The 25,788-nt window shown below is 44.2% G+C and overlaps 1 protein-coding gene and 1 long non-coding RNA gene across 5 annotated transcripts in view; one reads left to right on the top strand and one right to left on the bottom strand.

Annotated features, from left to right (window-relative positions):
* The window catches only part of LOC130283415 (uncharacterized), a 43,809-nt gene extending 21,472 nt beyond the window's left edge, over nt 1-22,337 (bottom strand). Inside the window, exons 1-2 of the long non-coding RNA XR_008846690.1 lie at nt 21,672-22,337; nt 4,613-4,720 (exon numbers count right to left, since the gene is read on the bottom strand). This is a non-coding gene — a long non-coding RNA (uncharacterized LOC130283415). The remainder of the gene's footprint in view (nt 1-4,612; nt 4,721-21,671) is intronic.
* The window catches only part of ROR1 (receptor tyrosine kinase like orphan receptor 1), a 318,627-nt gene that overhangs the window by 229,804 nt on the left and 63,035 nt on the right, over nt 1-25,788 (top strand). For all 4 annotated transcript variants that reach the window (XM_056532850.1, XM_056532852.1, XM_056532851.1 and 1 more), the window contains exons 3-4: nt 9,928-10,215; nt 10,354-10,384. In XM_056532850.1, coding sequence (XP_056388825.1) covers nt 9,928-10,215; nt 10,354-10,384 — 319 coding nt within the window. The remainder of the gene's footprint in view (nt 1-9,927; nt 10,216-10,353; nt 10,385-25,788) is intronic.

Genomic DNA, 25,788 nt, shown 5'->3' with positions numbered 1-25,788 from the left:
GGTCTCCCTAAGGCCTATATGGACTTTGCGGATGTTTTTTGCAAAAAACAAGCTGAGACTCTACCTCCTCACAGGCCTTATGACTGTCCTATTGACCTCCTCCCGGGCACTACTCCACCCCGGGGGCAGAATTTATCCTCTCTCTGCCCCAGAGACTCTTGCTATGTCTGAGTACATCCAGGAAAATTTAAAAAAGGGCTTTATCCGCAAATCCTCCTCTCCTGCCGGAGCCGGATTTTTCTTTGTGTCCAAAAAAGATGGCTCCCTACGTCCTTGCATTGACTACCGCGGTCTTAATAAAATCACGGTAAAGAACCGCTACCCCCTACCTCTCATCTCTGAACTCTTTGATCGCCTCCAAGGTGCCCACATCTTTACCAAACTGGACTTAAGAGGTGCTTATAATCTCATCCGCATCAGAGAGGGGGATGAATGGAAAACGGCATTTAACACTAGAGATGGACACTTTGAGTATCTGGTCATGCCCTTTGGCCTGTGCAACGCCCCTGCCGTCTTCCAAGACTTTGTTAATGAAATTTTTCGTGATCTCTTATATTCCTGTGTTGTTGTGTATCTGGACGATATCCTGATTTTTTCTGCCAACCTAGAAGAACACCGCCAGCATGTCCGCATGGTTCTTCAGAGACTTCGTGACAATCAACTTTATGCCAAAATGGAGAAATGTCTGTTTGAATGTCAATCTCTTCCTTTCCTAGGATACTTGGTCTCTGGCCAGGGACTACAAATGGATCCAGACAAACTCTCTGCCGTCTTAGATTGGCCACGCCCCTCCGGACTCCGTGCCATCCAACGTTTTTTGGGGTTCGCCAATTATTACAGACAATTTATTCCACATTTTTCTACCATTGTGGCTCCTATCGTGGCTTTAACCAAAAAGAATGCCAATCCTAAGTCATGGCCTCCTCAAGCGGAAGACGCCTTTAAACGGCTCAAGTCTGCCTTTCTTCGGCTCCCGTGCTCTCCAGACCTGACCCATCTAAACCCTTCCTATTGGAGGTTGATGCCTCCTCAGTAGGAGCTGGAGCGGTCCTTCTACAAAAAAATTCTTCCGGGCATGCTGTTACTTGTGGTTTTTTTTCTAGGACCTTATCTCCGGCGGAGAGGAACTACTCCATCGGGGATCGAGAGCTACTAGCCATTAAATTAGCACTTGAGGAATGGAGGCATCTGCTGGAGGGATCAAGATTTCCAGTTATTATTTACACCGATCACAAGAACCTCTCCTATCTCCAGTCTGCCCAACGGCTGAATCCTCGCCAGGCCAGGTGGTCTCTGTTCTTTGCCCGATTTAATTTTGAAATTCACTTTCGGCCTGCCGATAAGAACATTAGGGCCGATGCTCTCTCTCGTTCCTCGGATGCCTCGGAAGTAGAGCTCTCTCCGCAACACATCATTCCTCCTGACTGCCTGATCTCCACTTCTCCAGCCTCCATCAGGCAAACTCCTCCAGGGAAGACCTTCGTCTCTCCACGCCAACGCCTCGGAATCCTCAAATGGGGTCACTCCTCCCATCTCGCAGGTCATGCGGGCATCAAGAAATCCGTGCAACTCATCTCTCGTTTCTATTGGTGGCCGACTCTGGAGACGGATGTTGTGGATTTTGTGCGAGCCTGCACTGTCTGTGCCCGGGATAAGACTCCTCGCCAGAAGCCCGCTGGTCTTCTTCATCCTCTGCCTGTCCCCGAACAGCCTTGGTCTCTGATTGGTATGGACTTTATTACAGATTTACCCCCATCCCGTGGCAACACTGTTGTTTGGGTGGTCGTTGATCGATTCTCCAAGATGGCACATTTCATCCCTCTTCCTGGTCTTCCTTCAGCGCCTCAGTTGGCAAAACTATTTTTTGTACACATTTTTCGTCTTCACGGGTTGCCCACGCAGATCGTCTCGGACAGAGGCGTCCAATTCGTGTCAATATTCTGGAGGGCTCTCTGTAAACAACTCAAGATTAAATTAAACTTTTCTTCTGCCTATCATCCTCAATCCAATGGGCAAGTAGAAAGAATTAACCAGGTCCTGGGTGATTATTTACGGCATTTTGTTTCCTCCCGCCAGGATGACTGGGCAGATCTTCTACCATGGGCCGAATTCTCGTATAACTTCAGAGTCTCTGAATCTTCCTCCAAATCCCCATTTTTCGTGGTGTACGGCCGTCACCCTCTTCCCCCCCTCCCTACTCCCTTGCCCTCTGGTTTGCCCGCTGTGGATGAAATATCTCGTGATCTTTCCACCATATGGAAAGAGACCCAAAATTCTCTCTTACAGGCTTCATCACGCATGAAGAAGTTTGCTGATAAGAAAAGAAGAGCTCCCCCCATTTTTTCTCCTGGAGACAAGGTATGGCTCTCCGCTAAATATGTCCGCTTCCGTGTCCCTAGCTACAAATTGGGACCACGCTATCTTGGTCCTTTCAAAATTTTGTGCCCGATTAATCCTGTCTCTTACAAACTTCTTCTTCCTCCTTCTCTTCGTATTCCTAATGCCTTTCACGTTTCTCTTCTTAAACCACTCATCATCAACCGTTTCTCTCCCCAAACTTGTTTCTCCCACTCCTGTTTCCGGCTCCTCGGACATCTTCTCCGTAAAGGAGATACTGGCCTCCAAGAAGGTCAGAGGGAAAACTTTTTTTTTGGTCGATTGGGAGGGTTGTGGTCCTGAAGAGAGATCCTGGGAACCTGAGGACAATATCCTAGACAAAAGTCTGCTCCTCAGGTTCTCAGGCTCTAAGAAGAGGGGGAGACCCAAGGGGGGGGTACTGTTACGCCGAGCGCTCCGGGTCCCCGCTCCTCCCCGGAGCGCTTGCTACACTCTCGCTACTGCAGCGCTCCGGTCAGATCCACTGACCCGGTGCGCTGCGATACCGCCTCCAGCCGGGATGCGATTTGCGATGCGGGTGGCGCCCGCTCGCGATGCGCACCGCGGCTCCCGTACCTGACTCGCTCTCCGTCGGTCCTGTCCCGGCGCGCGCGGCCCCGCTCCCTAGGGCGCGCGCGCGCCGGGTCTCTGCGATTTAAAGGGCCACTGCGCCGCTGATTGGCGCAAGTGGTTCTAATTAGTGTGTTCACCTGTGCACTCCCTATGTATACCTCACTTCCCCTGCACTCCCTCGCCGGATCTTGTTGCCATTGTGCCAGTGAAAGCGTTTCCTTGTGTGTTCCTAGCCTGTGTTCCAGACCTCCTGCCGTTGCCCCTGACTACGATCCTTGCTGCCTGCCCCGACCTTCTGCTACGTCCGACCTTGCTTCTGTCTACTCCCTTGTACCGCGCCTATCTTCAGCAGTCAGAGAGGTTGAGCCGTTGCTAGTGGATACGACCTGGTCACTACCGCCGCAGCAAGACCATCCCGCTTTGCGGCGGGCTCTGGTGAAAACCAGTAGTGACTTAGAACCGGTCCACTAGCACGGTCCACGCCAATCCCTCTCTGGCACAGAGGATCCACCTCCTGCCAGCCGGCATCGTGACACTGCTCCTATATACAAGAATATAACTACTATAATACTGCTCCTATAAACAAGAATATAACTACTATAATACTGCACCTATATACAAGAATATAACTACTATAATACTGCTCCTATATACAAGAATATAACTACTATAATACTGCCTCCTATATACAAGAATATAACTACTATAATACTGCCCCTATATACAAGAATACAACTACTATAATCCTGCTCCCTATATACAAGAATATAACTACTATAATACTGCCCCTATATACAAGAATACAACTACTATAATCCTGCTCCCTATATACAAGAATATAACTTCTATAATTCTGCCCCCATCATGTGTTGTTTATAGTACTGTTCTCCGGTTGGTCATTTTGGGTCTTATTAGGTTTAGGTGTCACCCCTGTAGTTAGGCTCAGTGTCCAGTACCTGCAGTTTTTGTGATTTCCTCGTATCGGTTGGTTCATTTCTCGGGCCTTACTTCCCCATCCATTCTCCTTATAAGATTAGGAGGAGAAATACAATAGACGCCGGGGCTCGCGTTCCCTTTTGTTCCGGTAATGGAGTAAAGATCCTCCATGAACATTAGAAGAACATATTTTGCTTTTCATTCCAGTAGAATTACAGGATAAGTCTTCGATCTGCCACGTTCCATTACCGGGCGCTCTTGATGAAGCCATCCGTCTTGGCTTGTTCTTGAGATGGTCTGGTGACTATCATGGCGAAATGGGGGATTATTACCATTTTACAACACGCGCCCAAGCCAAACCAAAAGTATTCATTTCCTAAAGAATAGCTGGAGATTGACATGAAAGAGATGCACATGGTGCCGGCAGCTGAACAATGCGCTCGCGGTGCCAAGAAGAAGGGAAAAATAGGCTTTTTGTTTGACTGGTTCTGAAATGCTTCTTTTTTTATGGGATCCCCGGCTTTGATGTCCGGGTTATATCTACAGACCGGCCCGATGCGTTTGTCTTGGCAAAAACCAAGAATGCCATTAAACAGACAATTTCTAATAGGAATTAAACAAGGATAGCTTTATTAGTCATCCCGCATGTTATTCTGACATGGGAAACAGCTCGTTGTTGACACAATGTATCCATATGATTCCCGGAATCTGTAATTCAGGCCCTTACCGTCAATGTTAAACAGCTGCTTCCAGATAAGACTTGTAACAAAACATCTTCATATTCCGTGGTCATGTGATTTTTTCAAGTGTCTCATAATTTTTCCATTTCACAGATCTAGCAAAAAAAAATTAAACTCAACATATGTACGTGAACTTTGCTCCGTGCCGGATGACTGACGATGCTGAGCGGAGGCTCGAAACAACACGGCCACGCCCCCTTAATGCAAGTCTATAGACTTGCATTAAGGGGGCATGGCCGTGACATCATTAGCGGGGTGCAACCGTGACATCACCTGCACCCGACGCTCTTAACGAACGCCGGGTGCAGCAGGGAGATTGCGGGGTTTCCTTTGGATAGGGTATAAGATGTCTAGGGGTGGAGTACGCCTTTAATACGTGTTATTTATATGTGAAATAAAAATATAGTAAAGTTTAGGGATGTCCCGATATTTTTCGCAGCCCGTGTGACGGCAGAGCCCATTTATGTCATTGCAACTTCCGGTACATCTCTTGATTGTGTTACTCTCAGGCTGCGGAGCTTGTTCCGGAGTTTTAAATTTCCTGCCGCCGGACCAACTTCATGGTAAAGTATGATTTAACTGTCCGGCAGACAGGTGCAGAGAATAGGACAGATGGACACGGGAGAAGAGGACATCAGTGCAGGAGCAGAGAGAAGGGATGTCAGCACTGCTGCAGTGAGGAGTGCAGAAAGTCTATCATTGCTGGGGCTTTAGGAGACTGGGAAAGCAAGCCCCACCAATGATAGGCTGCTCGTCCCTCCTGCACTCCTAACTGGAGAAATGCAGGGTAGACAATACTCTACAGTGTGGAGTACAAGGAGGATGAGCAACCTATCACTGTTTGGGCTTCAGGAGACTGGGAGAGCTGGGTGTCAGGCAGTATGCATGCCACCAGGCTTCCCCAGTTTTCTGAAGCCCCAACAATAAAACATTTCTTGTCCTCCTTGCACTCTTCACTGCAGACATGTAGGAAGGACCCTACTCAACAATGTGAAGTGCAGATAGGATGAGCAGCCTATCATTGCTGGGGTTTCTGGAGACTGGGAGAGCTGGGTGACATGCAGCATGCGTGCCACCAAGCTTTTCCAGTCTTCTGAAGCTCCGGCAGCATTAGCTTACTCTTCCTCCCTGCACTTCTAATTGCAGAAATGTAGGGAGACTGATACTTACTTTCTTTCTCTCTCTCTCTCTCTCTCTCTCTCTCTCTCTCTCTCTCTCTCTCTCTCTATCTCTATATATATATATATATATATATATATATATATATATATATATTGATACATGCTGCATGCCACCCAGCTCTCCCAGTCTCCAGAAACCCCAGCAGTGATAGGCTACTCATCCTCCTTGCACTCTTAACCACAGAGATGCAGGGAGGACCAAACTCTACAGTTTGGAGTTCAAGGAGGATGAGTAGCCTATCGCTGCAGGGGCTTCAGGAGACAGGGAATACTCTGTGGCACGCAGTAACATAGAAACATATAGAATGTGTCGGCAGATAAGAACCATTCGGCCCATCTAGTCTGCCCAATAATCTGAATCCTATAAATAGTCCCTGGTTCTATCTTATATGAAGGATAGCCTTATGCCTATCTCTATCTTATATGAAGGATAGTCTTATGCCTATCTCTATCTTAATGAAGAATAGTCTTATGCCTATCCCTATCTTATATGAAGGATAGCCTTATGCCTATGCCTATCTTATATGAAGGATAGCCTTATACCTATCCCTATCTTATATGAAGAATAGTCTTATACCTATACCTATCTTATATGAAGGATAGCCTTATGCCTATATCTATCTTATATGAAGGATAGCCTTATACCTATCTCTATTTTATATGAAGGATAGCCTTATGCCTATCTCTATCTTATATGAAGGATAGTCTTATGCCTATCCCTATCTTATATGAAGAATAGTCTTATACCTATCCCTATCTTATATGAAGGATAGCCTTATCCCTTTCCCATGCATGTTTAAACTCCTTCACTGTATTTGCAGCGACCACTTCTGCAGGAAGGCTATTCCATGCATCCACTACTCTCTCAGTAAAGTAATACTTCCTCATATTACTGTATAAGCCTTTGCCCCTCTAAATTAAAACGATGTCCTCTTGTGATAGTTTTTCTTCTTTTAAATATGTTCTCCTCCTTTACCGTGTTGATTCCCTTTATGTGTTTAAAAGTCTTTATCATATCCCCTACAGTACAGTGGCATGAGCACTTCTCCCTTTCTAAAAGATTTGTTTGACATGATCTCCCTGAAGTAAACCCATGTTGTTTTTCATCTTGCAATCCATGGGATTTTAGATGTTCCACAATCCTATCCTTTAGTAGTGTTTCCATTAATTTCCCCACTATTGATGTCAGACTTACTGGTCTATAGTTGCTTGATTCCTCCCTACTACCTTTCTTGTGAATGGGCACGACATTTGCTAATTTCCAATCTTCTGGGGCGAGTCCTGTTACCATATCAACACAACTGAGGGATAGGACCTCAGACTAAAATCCCCAAACTAAGATGCCCCCCACTATTTCTGTATAGTTTAAACTTTATTGAGCTCCATAGAGCATAAAACCAAATCTGTGCAAACTAATTTAAAAACACAGAGTGCTTCCGATCTTGTGCAGGTGCACCAGTAATAGGTATCTGTATGTATGTCACTTCTTCAATGGACATCTGACTCGCTGCGTATATAACTGTCTGTCCGCGGCGGTCACTGACAGGAGGGATGTGCACTCAGTCTTGCATTGTGCTATGTATATTATCGGAACTGCACTCTGCTAATTAAAATCACTACTATAGCCCGTCCGACATTTCGCCGATGGATTCGGCTTTGTCAAGGACCATTAGGCTAGTCTGTTACCAGTGATTGGTTAAATAAATCTGTTAGCAGTCTAGCTCACCACGAAGCTCTTTTAATATTTTTGGGTGTATCCCATCAGGCCCCTGTGATTTATTTGTCTTCACTTTAGACAGCAAACGTAGAACCTCTTCCTCTGTAAAGACACATGCATCAAATGTTTCATTGGTTTTCCTCCCTAATTGAGGTCCTTTTCCTTCTTTTCATCTGTAAAAACTGAACAGAAGTCATCATTAAGGCAGTCGGCTCGCCCCTTATTCTCTTCTACATACCTTCCTTCCTTTGTTTTTAATTTAGTTATTCCTTGTTTTCTTTTTTTTTTTTCATTGATATATCTGAAGAAAGTCTTAGCCCCTTTTTTCACAGACTGAGCTAGTTTTTCTTCTGCCTGCGCTTTAGAAGTTCTTATAACTTGCTTGGCCTCTTTCTGCCTAGTCTTGTAGATTTCCCTATCTTCATTGCTCTGTTTTTTTTCTAACTACTAAATGCTAGCTTTATGTTTTTTATGATTTTGGCCAATTCTGCTGAGTACCACTGTGGTCTCTTCCTTTTTCTGCTTTTACTGACAAGTCTAATGCAATTTTCTGTTGCCTTCAACAATGCGCCTTGTAAGTAGTCTAATTTCTCCTGGACTCCATGTAATGCGTTCCAGTCTGATAGGGACTCATTTATGACTAATCTCATTTTTGAAAAGTCTGTTTTTCTAAAACCTAAAACTTTCATTTTTGTGTGGTGTGACTCTTTCACTGTTCTTATATTAATCCACACTGACTGGTGATCACTAGATCCCAAGCTTTCGCCTACAATAACATCATATACCAAATCCCCATTTGTGAATACCAAATCCAAAATGGCCTCCCTCCGGGTTGGCTCCTCAACCACTTGTTGTAGAGATAATCCCAGGAGGGAATTTAGAATATCTGTACTCCTGGCAGAACTTGCTATTTTGGTTTTCCAGTTTATATCCGGAGGATTGAAGTCTCCCATAATGATAACTTCTACTTTCATTGCCATTTTAGCTATTTCCTAAACTAGTAGATCATCTAATTCTTTATCTTGGCCAGGTGGTCTATATATTTCACACCTACACGAGTTACTGTCTGATTACCAAACTGCAACGTAACCCAAACTGACTCTATGTTGGCCTCACTAACTTGTTTTAGGTTAGATTTTATGCTTTCCCATACAGGGCCATTTCTCCTCCTTTCTTGTCTTCTCTGTCTCTTCTGTATAAAGAGTACCCTGGTATGGTCATGTCCCAGTCATTACTTTTATTAAACCATGTCTCAGTAACAGCCACTAAATCTACATTCTCAGATGCTATAATTGACCCAAATTCATTGATTTTATTACCTAAACTGCGAGCATTTGTAGACAGGACTCTGAGCTTGTCATTTCTTAACCTCTGTGCTACTGACATGTTCTGGCATTGTTTCGGGGGCAATTGGACTCATGGATTTTCACTCTTTTGCCCCCCCCCCCCCCCTTTCCTATTTTGAATACTCCTTAGCAAATTCTCGGAATGGTTCACCGAACTGAGTACATTCAATCCTTTGAGAGAAAGATGCAAACCGTCTTTTTTGTACAGTTCCTTTCTATTCCAAGTAGAGCTATCATGAGACACAAAGCCAAATCCTTGCTCTTGACACCATTTACTAAGCCATAAGTTGAACTCCGTAATGCGCCTCTGCCTATCATTCTGAACGTTATGCACAGGCAGAACTTCAGAAAATGAGTTCAGTATGCCTGCCACCGAGCTTTCCCAGTCTTCTGAAGCCCCAGCAGTGATAGCTTACTCATCCTTCCTGAAATGCAGGGAGGTCGATGCTCTACAGTACCCAGTGGCATTCCCCAAAGTGAAGATGGGTATCAATGGTATCAGTTAAAGGGGTACTCCTGTGGAAAACTTTTTTTTTTTTTTTTTTTTTTTTATCAACTGGTGCCAGAAAGTTAAACAGATTTGTAAATCACTTCTATTAAAAAATCGTAATCCTTCCAGTACTTTTTAGGGGCTGTATACTAAAGAGAAATACAAAAAAGAAATGCATTTCCTGTGATGTCCTGACCACAGTGCTCTCTGATGACCTCCAGAGCAGGATATGTTTGCTATGGGGATTTTCTCCTGTTCTGGACAGTTCCTTAAAATAGACAGCAGAGGTCAGCACAGAGCACTGTGGTCAGGACATCACAGGAAATGCATTTCTTTTTTGGATTTCTCTTTAGTATACAGCCCCTAAAAAGTGCTGGAAGGATTAAGATTTTTTAATATAAGTGATTTACAAATCTATTTAACTTTCTGGCACCAGTTAATTAAAAAAAAAAAAAAAAGGTTTCCACGGGAGTACCCCTTTAAGGCAGGTAACAAGTGACACAACCTGCAAGACAATATCTTTTTGTTAATATTTGTATTCAGAAATCTCTTTTTTTCATCCTGACAGATATTTATTTGACGCTCGACGAACCAATGAACAACATAACAACGTCACTGGGCCAGACGGCAGAATTGCATTGCAGAGTTTCGGGGAATCCTTCCCCCACCATACGATGGTTAAAGAACGATGCTCCCGTCGTGCAAGAACCCCGCAGGATATCCTTCCGCGCCACCAATTATGGCTCCAGGCTGCGCATACGAAACCTTGACACGACCGACACCGGATACTTCCAGTGCGTTGCGACCAATGGGAGAAAAACTGTTTCCACCACTGGGGTCCTGTTTGTCAAATTTGGTGAGTTTTTTTTATTTTTTATATTGTTTAGAAATTAATTTAATTATATATATATATTTTTTTATTTTATTTATTTAATTATTATTTTAATTGAATTATAATTTGGTTATATTTAACACCCTACTATTTTATTTTCAGGTCCTCCTCCTACAGCAAGTCCTGGTTCAGTGTAAGTAATCATTTCTTTAAATTGTGGCTTGAAATATATAGGGCCTGATGCGCCAGGATTTTCCCTCCCCGTGCGCCAAACTTTTGATGTGAGCCACATTTTTTATGCTGTGTGAGTGCCAAAACAAAAAAAAAAATTCACTTTTGGGGGGAAAGGGGGCCCATGGTTTAAAAGACCATAACGTGACAATTTTTGGCAAATAACGTGACAAATTTTATCCAACTAATGGTTGGTGTAAACTTAGACTAGACAGTACAGACTTAGACTAGACAGTCCACAGATGCACCAGATTTGTTAAAGGGGTATTTCCAGCTCCCAAAAACATATCCCCTACCATCTGGATAGGGATAAGTGTCTGATCACAGTGGGTCGGCATGCACTTCATGCAGTATTCGTAGGAGATCCAGAGATACCTAAGTGCATCAACCCAGAGTGTTGGGGCCCTGTTATGAAAAGACGCGATCAGAGACTATGCTGTGGATGGGGGATAGGTTTTTAGGGGCTGGAATACTTCTTAAATCATTGAAGAATCTGGCGCATTTGAATCCTGTCCACCTGCATTTCCACTGTTTAAGCAAGGCTCTGTGCAGGCTCCTGGCTTGTCAATCAGCCTGCTGTGTGAGCCTCCGGCTCACACAGCAGGCTGATTGACAAGCCAGGAGCCTGCACAGAGCTCTGCTTGTCCCGCCCTCACTTCCTGTCTCTGCACAGAGACACACAGGCAGTAGCTGCAGGGACAAGACAGCGTTTTTGCACCCAAAAATATACAAATGTTTTCACCAATGTATATGGCAAATATACATATAATATTATCTGCATTATATGAAAAGTTTTTTTTGCAAATGACGGGTACACTTTAAATGAAAATATCACTTTGGATACGCTCTTTCATGGTTTAATCAATGTAAAATGTTTCATATTTTGCCGATTCATCTTATTGGTTCTCACTTTATTTTCAGTCTGACCACAGTGCTCTCTGCTGCCACCTCTGTCCGTGTCTGGAACTGAGACCAGAGCAGGAGAGGTTCGCTATGGGGATTTTGACAGTTCCTGACACAGACAGAGGTGGCAGCAGAGAGCAGTGTGGTTAGACTGGAAAGAACTATACAACTTTCTCTGAGGCATACAGCAGCTGATAAGTACTGGAAGGATTAAGATTTTTAAACGGAAGTAATTTTACAAATCTGTATAACTTTCTGGCACCAGTTGATTTGGAAAACATTTGTTTTCCACCAGAGTACCCCTTCGCCCCTAGACATCTTATCCCCCATCCAAAGGGTAGGGGATAAGATGTCATACCAGTGCGGCACCCCAGTCATCCGATGCACGGTGCAAAGTTCACTCCGTGCCAAATGACTGGCGAAGCGGCGCCAAAGGCTTGTGATGCCACGGCCTTGTGACGTCGCATAGACTTGCATTGAAAGGGGGGGGGGGGGGTGCTGCAGGGAGATCACGGAGAGTCCCAGCAGCAGGACCCCCGCGATCAGACATCTTATCTCCTATCATTTGGATAGGGGATAAGATGCCCAGGGGCGGAGTACCCCTTTAAATAAGGTTATGGATGTCAAATTAAAGGGGTTTTCCGGTGGAAAACTTTTTTTTTTTTTTTTTTTTTAAATCAACTGGTGCCAGAAATTTAAACAGATTTGTAAATTACTTCTGTTAAAAAAATCTTAATCCTTCCAGTACTTATTAGCTGCTGAATACTACAGAGGAAATTATCTTCTTTTTGGAACACCGTGCTCTCTGCTGACATCAAGAGCACAGTGCTCTCTGCTGACATCTCTGTCCATTTTAAAAATCCCCATAGAAAAACATATGCTGCTCTGGACAGTTCCTAAAATGGACAGAGATGTCAGCAGAGAGCACTGTGCTCTTGATGTCAGCAGAGAGCTCTGTGTTCCAAAAAGAAAAGAATTTCCTCTGTAGTATTCAGCAGCTAATAAGTACTGGAAGGATTAAGATTTTTTTTTAATAGAAGTCATTTACAAATCTGTTTAATTTTCTGGCACCAGTTGATAAAAAAATTAAAAAAAAGTTTTCCACCGGAGTACCCCTTTAAAACTCTTTATACAGATGTAATTGCAGTGTGAATGAACCTTTATTGGCCGCTGGGCCCCAGCATGACTATTGCGCCACCATCCTAGCCCCGGGTTTTATAGCACCTCCCCCCCTCTCCTGTTGTAGGTTTTTTTGTGCCCTCCCGGTCCCCTTCCTCCTACTATAATGAGAAAAATATCCCCAAAGTGGTTGCTGAAAGCTGCCAAACTCTCTGCCTCCAATGGCCGACGCTGCAGCATTTCTTCCCTTTAATATCCTGCCAATTTCCCTGGCACTACAGGGGTACGATTTTGCTTTTGACAAATATGGATGTATGTTTTACATTTTATGTTTCCTAGTGGTGCCCAGAGTGCTAAAAGTGACATACACAATACATAAAAGACATTCTACCCGGGTGTCAGGGCCTAATGCCCCTAATAGCTCATTGCAGATGTTTCATAAATCATTTGCTGTAACTTCTACAACTTCATTGAACTATTAAGAACCTAAGAATCATAAATCATAATAAAGACAAACGCTCAGATGTAGTCATGTCAATTTTGTTCCGGTCTGTAAGCTGTAACTACAACTCCCAGCATGCACCTTCAACGTCAGGGCAGAGCGAATACATGAGTGATCTTAGTATAATGCAGTGTTTCCCAACCAGGGTGCCTCCAGATGTTGCAAAACTACAACTCCCAGCATGCCTGGACAGCCAAAGGCTGTCCAGGCATGCTGGGAGTTGTAGTTTTGCAACATCTGGAGGCACCCTGGTTGAGAAACACTGGAATAATTTCTCGGGAGACTTCCTTGGTCCTTCAGCCGGAAGGTGCAGGAACATTCTGGAAAGCTATCAAGGATACCTGGTGGTGAAAGGAAGTGTGGGGGTTAATAGGAGTATGCATTGTGGCCTAGGGGGAGTGGCAATGAAGGGGTTAATGTAAAGATCCCTGACTGACAGCAGTGGATCGGATTATCTTTCATACCCGATGTCCAGCGGTTAGCTACCTTTTCGAGGCTTCAGCGTTGTCCTGGTTAAAAAATGTTTTCTCTTCTGTTCACTGATCATAGAGATGAGTGCAGGGAGGGGATAGAGAGGACTGTGCAGCTGTAACTGTATGGCCACACTGTTCTCTCTATGATCAAAGAGATGAGTGCAGGGATGGGATAGAGAGGACTGTGCAGCTGTAACTGTATGACCACACAGTTCTCTCTATGATCATAGAGATGAGTGCAGGGAGGGGATAGAGAGGACTGTTCAGCTGTAACTGTATGACCACACAGTTCTCTCTATGATCAAAGAGATGAGTGCAGGGAGGGGATAGAGAGGACTGTGCAGCTGTAACTGTATGACCACACAGTTCTCTCTATGATCAAAGAGATGAGTGCAGGGAGGGATAGAGAGGACTGTTCAGCTGTAACTGTATGACCACACAGTTCTCTCTATGATCATAGAGATGAGTGCAGGGAGGGGATAGAGAGGACTGTTCAGCTGTAACTGTATGACCACACAGTTCTCTCTATGATCATAGAGATGAGTGCAGGGAGGGGATAGAGAGGGACTGTGCAGCTGTAACTGTATGACCACACAGTACTGTCTATGATCATAGAGATGAGTGCAGGGGAGGGGATAGAGAGGACTGTGCAGCTGTAACTGTATGGCCACACTGTTCTCTCTTTGATCAAAGAGATGAGTGCAGGGAGGGGATAGAGAGGACTGTGCAGCTGTAACTGTTTGACCACACAGTTCTCTCTATGATCATAGAGATGAGTGCAAGGAGGGGATAGAGAGGACTGTGCAGCTGTAACTGTATGACCACACAGTTCTCTCTATGATCATAGAGATGAGTGCAGGGAGGGGATAGAGAGGACTGTGCAGCTGGAACTCTATGTTGCTCTAGGAACGCTCTACCCAATCATTAAGTGAAGTGCCAGCATTGATGTGTGTGTGTGGGGGGGGGGGGTCCTGTCCTTCCTGGCATAGGGGTCACAGTGGCAACTGCTGTAACCCCTATAGTTTAACGCTTGTTTTACAGGAATACCGGTGGTATGGCTTTTCCTCCATTACTGTAAACGAGAATGTTTCTATTCAATGACAGCAAACAGAAAACGTGAAACTGATGAAGAATTGAAGCACAAAGTATATAAAAAAAAAAGTTTCAGAACTTCATTGTGCAGTGATGACGCCTTATTAAGCCCAGATGGGCACGTGTCAGGGCATGCTGGGAGTTGTATTACATTATGATGTCTTTACTGCTATTATATGACTATTAAGACAATAATAGTTTGTTTTTTTCTCTTGTTTATGCTGAGAATTTTTGAGCTTCTTTTTTTTTTTTTTTTTTTTTTTTTGCGGTTTCGGTCTGTTTCATCGGTATTTGTCTGTGCTTAGTCATGTATAGGAAGCACGTAACAAGACTCTTCTGATGTGGACGAGCAAATAACCGGGAGATAATTCGCAACAGCGACTGAGAGTTATTGCGGGATGGTTTTCATTTTAAGCCCGATGAGACTTAATGACTGGATTTGGCCTCTCGCTAATAGGACCTAAGAAGCGTCTAAATGCGATGAGACAAGGACTTTTATATATCTTGTCATCGATGTCGGCAGCTCCACTGTATTACTATTTATTATCATTATTAGTCTTGTTATTATGGATCTGTAGGGAGTGCGGCAGTAGTAGGCACATCCGGGCTATTATGATGTTTGGGACACCTCGGAGCTTTAAAGGGGTACTCCAGTGGAAAACTATTTTTTTTAACATCAACTGGTGCTAAAAAGTTAAACAGATTTGTAAATTACTTGTATTAAAAAAGTCTTAATCCTTCCAGTACTTATAAGCTTCTGTATGCTCCAGAGGAAGTTGAGTAGTTCTTTTCAGTCTGACCACAGTGCTCTCTGCTGCCACCTCTGTCCATGTCAGGAACTGTCCAGACCAGGAGAGGTTTGTCATGGGGATTTGCTCCTGCTCTGGACAGTTCCTGACATGGACAGAGGTGGCAGCAGAGAGCACTGTGGTTATACAGAAAATAAATTCAAAAAGAAAAGAACTTCCTGTGGAGCATACAGCAGCTGAAGGATTAAGTACTGGATGGATTAAGAATTTTAAATAGAAGTAATTTACAAATTTGTTTGTAAAAGCTGTATTGAGGGATTGTGTTGTGTCGCCCGCGGTGGTCAACGCGCCCCCTTCCCGCCGGCTGCCAGGCCCCCGTATAGAAGATCGCGGGGGGCCCCAGCGGTCAGATCCCCCCGCGATCTGAAACTTATCCCCTATCCTTAGGATAGGGGATACGTTTTTCAGGCCTGGACTACTCCTTTAAGCTGCTGAAGGTCACCCAGGTGAACTGATTAGACTCGTACTTGGATTAAGGCCAATTCACATTATGTGCAGTTTTGGTGTGTTTTCTTATTCAAAGTGCACTCTTTAGATATTGCTATGAGGAGAATGGGATTTGGTCTGTGATGACAAATGAGGTGTTTTACAAAGAAATGAAGTCTTTAGACTGTTAACATGTTGAATTAAAGGGGTTCTCCGCCCCTAGACATCTTATCTCCTACCCAAAGGATAGGGGATAAGATGTCTGATCGCGGGGGGTCCCGCAGTTGGGACCCCCGCTATCTCTGTGCAGCACCCAGCGTTAATTTAGAACGCTTGGAGCGGGGCGCGGCGGGGGTCGTGACGTCACGCCCACGCCCCTGGCAACATCACACCACGCCCCCTCAATGCACGTCTATGGGAGGGGGCGTGACGGCCGTCACGCCCCCTCCCATAGACTTGCATTGAGGGGGTGTGGCGTGACATCACGACCCCCGCCACCCCCGCTCTGGAGTACCCCTTTAAAACTGTATTTTTACAGCATTTTCAGGTTTTTACTGCATTTTGGCAGTTACTGCTGCGATTATATAGAATCGTATAGAAGTGAACAGTGTAATGCCTCATTTCTCCTGCGGTGGCGCTGCAAGGAAATTGAAAACTTACAGCTGGACTCTTCCACATATTACAGCTGATCCCCCCCCCCCCCCCCTGGTCCCAGGATAGTTTTATTAGAAATGTTGACCCCCTCGGTTCCGTGTGTGTGCGGTCAGACTGTACAAGAAGAAGATGTGATGATCATCCAGATGGTTCTTTACAGCTCTAAGCTCCGCTCACATAGAAAACTGTTAACTCAGCAATTTTTCCACCCATTGCATGAAGAATAATATAAGAACTGGAAGAAATAGGCAAAACGGAAATGTCACGACACCGAATGGAACATGACTATGTGTTTTTTGGCATTTGTGATTTATACATGCATGTAGCACATGCCATCTTTATATGGTTATATATATATATATATATATATATATATATATATATATATATATATACAGTAGTCCCTCAAGTTACAATATTAATTGGTTCCGGGACGACCATCGTATGTTGAAACCATTGTATGTTGAGACCATAACTCTATGGAAACCTGGTAATTGGTTCTGAAGCCACCAAAATGTCATCCAAAAATAGGAAAAAGTGAGAATTAAAGAAAAATAAGTAGATAACTAATACAGATAAAGCAAATCCTTACATATAAAAGTAATAAAGATCTGCTGGGAGCTGTAATCACTGTCTATGTCAGTGTTTCCCAACCAGGGTGCCTCCAGCTGTTGCAAAACTACAACTCCCAGCATGCCCGGACAGCCTTCGGCTGTCCGGGCATGCTGGGAGTTGTAGTTTTGCAACAGCTGGAGGCCACCCTGCTTGGGAAACACTGGTCTATGTAGAGGACAGGAGCTTCTTCAGGGTTCTGTACAGTACACAGTCTCCTAAAAAAGTAATGTGGAGTCGCCCTCACCTGGTGTCCAAAGGAGCAGGTAACCCTGGTGCAGGTAAAGAGTACAGAACATGTAATACCTCCCTGTACTGTAAGGGGCGCTACCAGACACCAGTCAGGGCATACACTTCAGTAATACAGGTAAAGAGTACAGAACATGTAATACCTCCCTGTACTGTAGGGGGCGCTACCAGACATCAGTCAGTGCATACGCTTCAGTAATACAGTTAAAGAGTACAGAACATGTAATACCTCCCTGTACTGTAGGGGACGCTACCAGACAGCAGTCAGTGCATACGCTTCAGTAATACAGGTGTTTTACCAGTAAATTGCCCATTCTGATTGGTCAATTCCTCCAGTTGTGACACGTTTCACAGATCTGGACTGTCCGTAATATTGTATGTTGAGTCTGGCTTCAAGTTACAATGGTCCAGAAAAGATAATTGTATGTTGAAACTATTGTATGTTGAGGCCATTGTAAGTTGAGGGATTACTGTATATATATATATATATATATATATATATATATATATATATACACACAGACACACACATTTCTTTGCAAAGGAAATGCAGTATTGCAGTACATGCAGTACTGCAGTACTGCATTTGGCCTGAGAGGCGCTGTTAAAACCATACAACAAAAATATAAGACCATGTTTCCCAATCTGTAGTTCTCCCATGGTTACCAAGCTACAAGTTCCATCCTCCGGCTGTCAGGGCATGATGGGAATTGTAGTTTCGCAACCATGGGAAAGCCACAGGTTGGGAAACACTGACATAAGACTTAATACCTTAAAGGGGTGCTCCAGAGTAAACATAATGATTTCAAATCCACCGGTGCCAGGAAGTTATACAGGTTTGTAAATTACTTCTATATAAAAATCTTAACCCTTCAAGTACTTATCAGCTGCTGTATGCTTCAGAGGAAGTTGTGTAATTCTTTCCAGTGTTCTCTGCTGCCACCTCTGTCCGTGTCAGGAACTGTCCGGAGCAGGAGAGGTTTATTATGGTGATTGGTTCCTGCTCTGGACAGTTCCTGACATGGACAGAGGTGTCAGCAGAGAGCACTGTGGTCAGACTGGAAAGAACTACACAACATCCTCTGGAGCATACAGCAGCTGATAAGTACTGGAAGGGTTAAAAACATTTTTTAATAGAAGTAAATTACAAATCTGTTTAACTTCCTGGCACTAGTTGATTTAAGAAAAGAAAAAAAGAAAAAAAAATATTGTTCGGAGTACCCCTTTAATACATAAAGAAGCACAGAACTGTATGTATCTTTGGGAATAAACAGGATGGATCACTTGTCCTGTCAACATTTTTATTAGAACTAGAAATAATCTGGGGGTAGAAAGTAATTTGCAAACCTGAGGGGACCCCCACAAAGTTCTATAATGTAGGGGGCCTGTCCTGTCAATGTGCAGGTATTTCCAGGGCCACAGAAGCTGGATAGAAGCCAAAGAGGCATTGGCCCCTTCTTCCTCTCGATCAGTGGGGATCCCAGCGATCAGCAGTAACCCTCAATGACCTGAAGACCACTTTAAACACTGGGGTCTCTGTATGAAGAAATTCGGGGAGATTTCAGCTACTTTCAGATGTCATTAATCATGATGGTGTTTGTGCTCCTAGGACCACCTGGACTCCGGAGGGAGGGGGGGGGGGGAACATAATAGGGGACCGAGGAGAACAATGGCGGCTGTGGCGTGACAATGCAGGCCATTGTTGTAGTGACCTGTCAATCACAGCGCAGGAACCTTTGTATCCCGTCTGTTTCCACACACCCATGGCCTGGGGAACGTGTTTATCTGGCCTAATAAAAACATTAAATGGGGCTCGTAAATCTCTTCCAGCCCAATAGACTTTCTCGCCGCCGCAGCCCGTACATTATAAAGCATTTAAAAAGCCCTTAAAGTGCGCGACAATATAATTTCCCCTCTAAGGTTATATATAATAGAGGGAAATGGTAAAGTAACCGAGTGTCTCATCACATTTACGAAAAAAAAAAAATTTCATTTCAGGTCCAACAAAAAAAAGGCAATTACGAGGTGTTACATAATATACTCCTATAATTAAAACCATACAGAGGATGGGGTGGGGGGAGTCTTGTACGGAACGCGCTTAATCCAGTCTCCTCCATTACGTTCTGTCTAAATGGCCTCGCGCTTGGTTTTATTGACCTTGTTAACAACTGGAGGGATGTGGTGTTGTCTGTGGTCGTACGAAATCATTCTCACGTATACGCTGGTATTTGTGTTGAACCACATTACATGCTCATCTGCCAGCTGGTGCCTCTCAATGAGAATAGGGCTGCAACTAGCCATGATTTTTTAAACCGATTAATCGACCGATTTTTTTTATCGGTTAATCAAATTATCAGATAAAACCCTAAAACGGGATTAGGGGACCAGGGAAGAGTTAACAGGAGGGTGGGACTATGGGTGTACTAGAATGGACTGAAATGTTTTTAGTCTAGCACAGCTGCATATGTATTTTATTACTCTGACTTGGTCATGTGATCACCGGTCTGACTCCCCAAATCCTCCAGTGTTTAATGGTCACAACAGGATGTCAGTTCTGGGTCACATGACTTCCTGTGAACTACAGGATAACATCATCACCTACCAGATCCCTCCCCTCTTAGCTCTATCTGCTATCTCTAAGGCAGTGTTCCCCAACCAGTGTGCCTCCAGCAGTTGCAAAATTACAACTCCCAACAGGCCCTGTTGAAGTTCTGCACCAGCTGGAGGCACCCTGGTTGAAAAACACTGAAGGAGGACGAGAAGAGCTTGAACAGTTTAAAGACCACTCCACAAAGGTATAATATGGAATGGAAGCCATGATTTATCTTTCAAGGACGGTGTGAACCCTGAGGCAGACAGACCTTTTAGCTGTTCTGGCATGCTGGGAGTTTTACTAACATTCTTCATTGCTAATTCAAAGACTTGACCCCCCCCCCCCCCCCATTGCTTCAGTATAGGGTATTTTACAATGGGTTTTCATCTTACATTATAATACGTACACACTTGTTTAGCATACTAGAAGGTTCGTCTGTTTCGTTACGTCTTTTAGGCATGTGGACCACTATCTCTACCATCTGTTGGGTTGTGGAGTAGCGCATTGACCTTTATAAGGAACAGAGGTCTATCTCATGCAGTAATGTCTCCTAGAATTAATAAACCATGTGTGTATTGCCATTGACTATAGGCCAGTCAACTTTTCCCAGGGAACCAAGCATTAGGTTTTACCATACATAACACAGCGCATTATATATAGTCAAATATTTATCCTCCTGCCCCCAGGGATGTGAGGATATGAAGTTTGTATGTTACCCCTGATGCTCCGTAAGTAGTCCCCTGGGCGGGGAGCTATACTTACCTAGTCCTGTCACTCCAGCCAAAGTGACGCCCCCTTGGCGTGATTGACGGCTCGTGTCACCGTTTCTGCTCCATCTGATTGGGAGCAGATCAACAATGCAGGCTTTCAATCCCACCAAGGGGGCATCACTACGGTTGGAGTGACTTGGTAAGTATAGCTCCTCGCCCAGGGGACTACTTACGAGGCGGCGGATGAAACTTACAAACTTCATATCCTCTCCATCCCTCGGGGGCGAAAACATCCCCGGGATGGTGACGATAAAGATTTTACCAGATATACAACACTGCTGAGCATTATATATGGTCCAATCTACTGCTTGGTTCTCTTTAAGTAGTAAGGACAGACCATCAATGTTGTAGTTATGGAGAACCCCAAAAACTGTTGTTATGGCAGCTCATGCAACCACACTCCACAATAAAGGACAATGTGGTCCCTACTCCACACCTTCCTATTCCTTATAGGACTTCTGGACTCATCCCAATGGAAGGTCTATAGGGGGGTTTACATCACCCATGAAGAAATGGAACACAATAACTCTCCTTGGGACCCAGAACAGCTGCTGGGTTGATCTCCTGGTCTTGCTTAATACCCCCTTTCCCAGAAGTTAGATTACTCCAGATCCCTTTCTTTACATTGGCTTAAAGGGGTACTCCGCCCCTAGACATCTTATCCCCTTTCCAAACGATAGGGGATAAGATGTCTGATCTCAGGGGTCCTGCTGCTGGGGACCCCCACGAGCTCTCTGCTGCACCTGGCGTTTGTTTAGAGCATCGGGTGCAGCGTCATAGGCGCGTAACGTCACGGCCACGCCCCGCTTGTGCCGTCAAGGCCACGCCCCCTCAATGCAAGTCTATGGGAGGGGGCGTGACGGACGTCACGCCCCCTCCCATAGGCTTTCATTGAATGGGCGTGGCCGTGACATCACGAGCCTCCGCCCTGCATCGTCAGTCATCCGGCACAGAGCGAAGTTCACTCCGTGCACCGGATGTCTGGGGTGCCGCAGGGTAGAAGATGTCTAGGAGTGGAGTACCCCTTTAATATTACCTTGTACACACCAGAAAAGAAACCAGCGGAATGGCTTTTCCGTTCAGCAGTTTCTGCTTTTGTCCGTGCAGGGAGGCAGGAATTCCAGCAATCTTCTTTCCTCACCGTGTGGGATGAAAACGTCCAGAAATTTGATACAAAGCTGGAGAGATATAGAGCAGGACAGGGAAATCTGGGAGATAAAGCCATCTCCAGGAGCTCATTTACGGATCAGCGTTTGGATCTGCACCAATATCCCACAGACGAAACGCACGGGGAGTAAAGAACCCAACGTCTACATATGTTACACGATGCATAAAATATTACACTCTGGAGGTCGGAGAACCTCTACACCGCAGAGCGTCCAGCACTAGAATGTGTCTTCATTATGGGGCTTCTGCCTTCCTTGGATGTTCGTTTTTGACAACTTTAAGGTCTCGGTTTCGACTGAGAAATGGATTTGCGCTTGCACATGGCTTCTGAATCTGACCACGGACATACGGTACTTGCCTCCAAATGACTGCACGGTGGTTAACTCATTATAGCTACGACTGGCTTTCCCAGTCAGATCTCAAGTGATTGTGACTTGACCATGATATCCGAGATCGTGCAGCTAGAGCAATGGTGGGAGGTTACTCCAACAGAAAGCTGCCTCTAAGCCCCCCCCAAAAAAATCTAATTTTTACCAAACATTTGATCACAACTTAACCGTAATGTTGTATTGAGTGTCCAGAACAGTGGAGGATGGTTCCTGCATCAGAAAGCTTTCACCCAGCTACATAAAACCAGCCTGAGATCCCCTTTAACCAAAGACTTAAGCTTTATGTCTTAGATGTGTGGTGCCACGGGGGTGGATAACGGGAAATTAACCTTTTCGTGACACCAGGGCACCGTTAGCCTATACGCTGTGCGAGTTGTCAGACAGCTTCTCCTGGGCCAGGCATGAGGCAATAAACACTCCGATTAAAGGATTACGGATAACTGTCTTTACTGAGGCAGGATAGATGGTAAATCCTTTACAGGATAGATCGGTGCAAAGCGAAGTGCAGAGTAAACCTTGGAAGCCTATCGCCTTGCTGGGACTTTTAGTTGATTGTGCTGTGCAGTATGGTGACTGACTTGTGAGGAATGGCAACCCACGCTGACTTTGGTGCTACAGACTGACTGACTATCTTCCCCAGAGTTTAGCGCTTACCGCTAGGCTTTGACGGTCACCTGAGCGTAGGGGATTTTCTTAAAGTTATGCGTGGCTGCAGGATTAGACTTCTGATTAAATTGAGGCCTCCTCACACTTCTCTCTGACTTCTCCACACTGTACCTCAGGAGGTCAGCTCACAGCCCTGGCTGGAAGTAAACTGAACAACTCCTCCCCACTAGACTATATACAGGGCTATTTGGAGGACTCCCATTGGGGCAGACAGGTCACCTGATTTCCTCTGCACCTTCTCTACTAACAGACATGAAGAAACAGTAACATTGAAAAACGTAGAATAACAATAATGGAATAACCATAACATATATGAGTAGTGGGCCCAAGACGGACATTGAAAGCAACATCTGCCTAACAGGATGGGCATGATACAGTATTCCGTACTGGGTCACCGCAGATGGGAGAAATGTGCTCTGGACAAGTAGGGAGACACCTAGTGGCAGCTTTTTTAAACACAGTGGTGTTTCCCAACCAGGGTGCCTCCAGCTGTTGCAAAACTACAACACCCAGCATGCCCGGACAGCCGAAGGCTGTCCGGGCATGCTGGGAGTTGTAGTTTTCCAACAGCTGGAGGCACCCTGGTTGGGAAACACTGCTATAGAGCAACACAGGGATAACGATCAGATTTTGGTCTTAAACATCAATATATGTTATCCGAACGCACAGATCGAGGAAGATATCAGTATTGCTAGATTTTATTTTGTTATACTGTTCCTTTAAGAAGCTACGTGAACGACCTCAGCATACAGTATCGGCCAATCCCGGCTGTGATCATGCAATGCGAATGTAGCTGTGGGGTGGAATAATCGGCATTTAATTATATATTATTGCCTATTTAGTAAAGCTTGGGCAGGTTTTACCTTTAATGTATAATTTTGACATTAGAATGAAAAAGCTCCAATACTGATTATGAACCAGCTCCTCGATGTAAATCAGTTCCGGGCCCGGTCTGTGTCCTGTAGACCTTATAAACCTCCATCATTTTCCAGTTGAATTATATGTTTTGTGGTGGGGGGAGTTCTGCTCGGGTTGAGTTAATGAAGCATTCTGGGAGACGCAGTTTGAGCCGTGTTTTTAATAAGTTATAATCAATGAGATGTGAAGTTCTCCGCACACTCATTCACTTGTCATTGGGAAAGCAGCAAAATTTGTTACATGAATATGACGAAGGGAAAGCAGCAATCGTGCGGCAGCTCCTTAAAAATGAGACCCCAGATGAATTCCAGATGTGTCCCGGACTCTAATTGACCAGTGGCTGCGCTGCCTTAACCCTGCTATGCACAGCCATTGCTGTAAACATGTTGTTTAACTCTTGCAACACCACCTGGGACTGAGACCACCATGGCGCCAATTGTGTTCACCGTGGATTCATAGAAGGAAACTTAGATACTGTATCATGCAACGTACATAATGATAGTCAGGATAAACCGATTTAAGGTGATAATATATGGGGATGTTTGTAAAAGGAGGCTTCCGAATGATGACCTATAGAGGTCCCTTTGTACATATGTTACATTACTGATCCTGTACTGATCCTGAGTTATATCCTGTATTATACTCCAGAGCTGTACTCACTATTCTGCTGGTGAGATCACTGTGTACATACATTACATTACTTATCCTGTACTGATCCTGAGTTATATCCTGTATTATACCCCAGAGCTGTACTCACTATTCTGCTGGTGAGGTCACTGTATACATACATTACATTACTTATCCTGTACTGATCCTGAGTTATATCCTGTATTATACTCCAGAGCTGTACTCACTAGTCTGCTGGTGAGGTCACTGTGTACATACATTACATTACTTATCCTGTACTGATCCTGAGTTATATCCTGTATTATACTCCAGAGCTGTACTCACTAGTCTGCTGGTGGGGTCACTGTGTACATACATTACATTACTTATCCTGTACTGATCCTGGGTTATATCCTGTATTATACTCCAGAGCTGTACTCACTATTCTGCTGGTGAGGTCACTGTGTACATACATAACATTACTGATCCTGTACTGATCCTGAGTTATATTCTGTATTATACCCCAGAGCTGTACTCACTATTCTGCTGGTGAGGTCACTGTATACATACATTACATTACTTATCCTGTACTGATCCTGAGTTATATCCTGTATTATACTTCAGAGCTGTACTCACTATTCTGCTGGTGAGGTCACTGTGTACATACATTACATTACTTATCCTGTACTGATCCTGAGTTATATCCTGTATTATACACCAGAGCTGTACTCACTATTCTGCTGTTGAGATCACTGTGTACCTACATTGCATTACTTATCCTGTACTGATCCTGAGTTATATCCTGTAAATCTTTTTATTATAAAAATCTAAAACATAACAGACATAATCAATAATACATAACATAAACTCAGCTTACATGCGCCATAAATATGAAACAAAATAAGACAAATTGTCATTATAACAAAAACTAAACTTTTACCAGCCAGTCCAGTTTCAACTAAAACTAATTACGTACACGTATATATAAACTAATGAAATAATATGTGTACCCCAACCCCATACATCACCCCATACATCACACCAAACTCACACCAAATACACAAACAAAAACTCTGCCATGCCCGGCAATAGGAAATAAAAGCCGTCCAAACCTGGACATAATGAAGATATTGACTAACAGGCAGCAGATACATTACAGACAAAACATACACATAAACATAAACATGCATATAAACATACATATAAACATACATATAAACATACATATAAACATACATATAAACATACATATAAACATACATATAAACATACATAGACTTTTTTTTTTTACTTTTCTCTCTCTCTCTCTCTCTCTCTCTCTCTCTCTCTCTCTCTCTCTCTCTCTCTCTCTCTCTCTCCCCCTCTCTCCCTCTCTCTCTCCCTCCCTCCGATCCCACACTCACTCACACCCATCCTCA

This window comes from Hyla sarda, chromosome 7 (assembly GCF_029499605.1).
Source record: "Hyla sarda isolate aHylSar1 chromosome 7, aHylSar1.hap1, whole genome shotgun sequence".
NCBI lineage: Eukaryota > Metazoa > Chordata > Amphibia > Anura > Hylidae > Hyla > Hyla sarda.
This window is presented reverse-complemented; position numbering and strand designations above follow the sequence as displayed.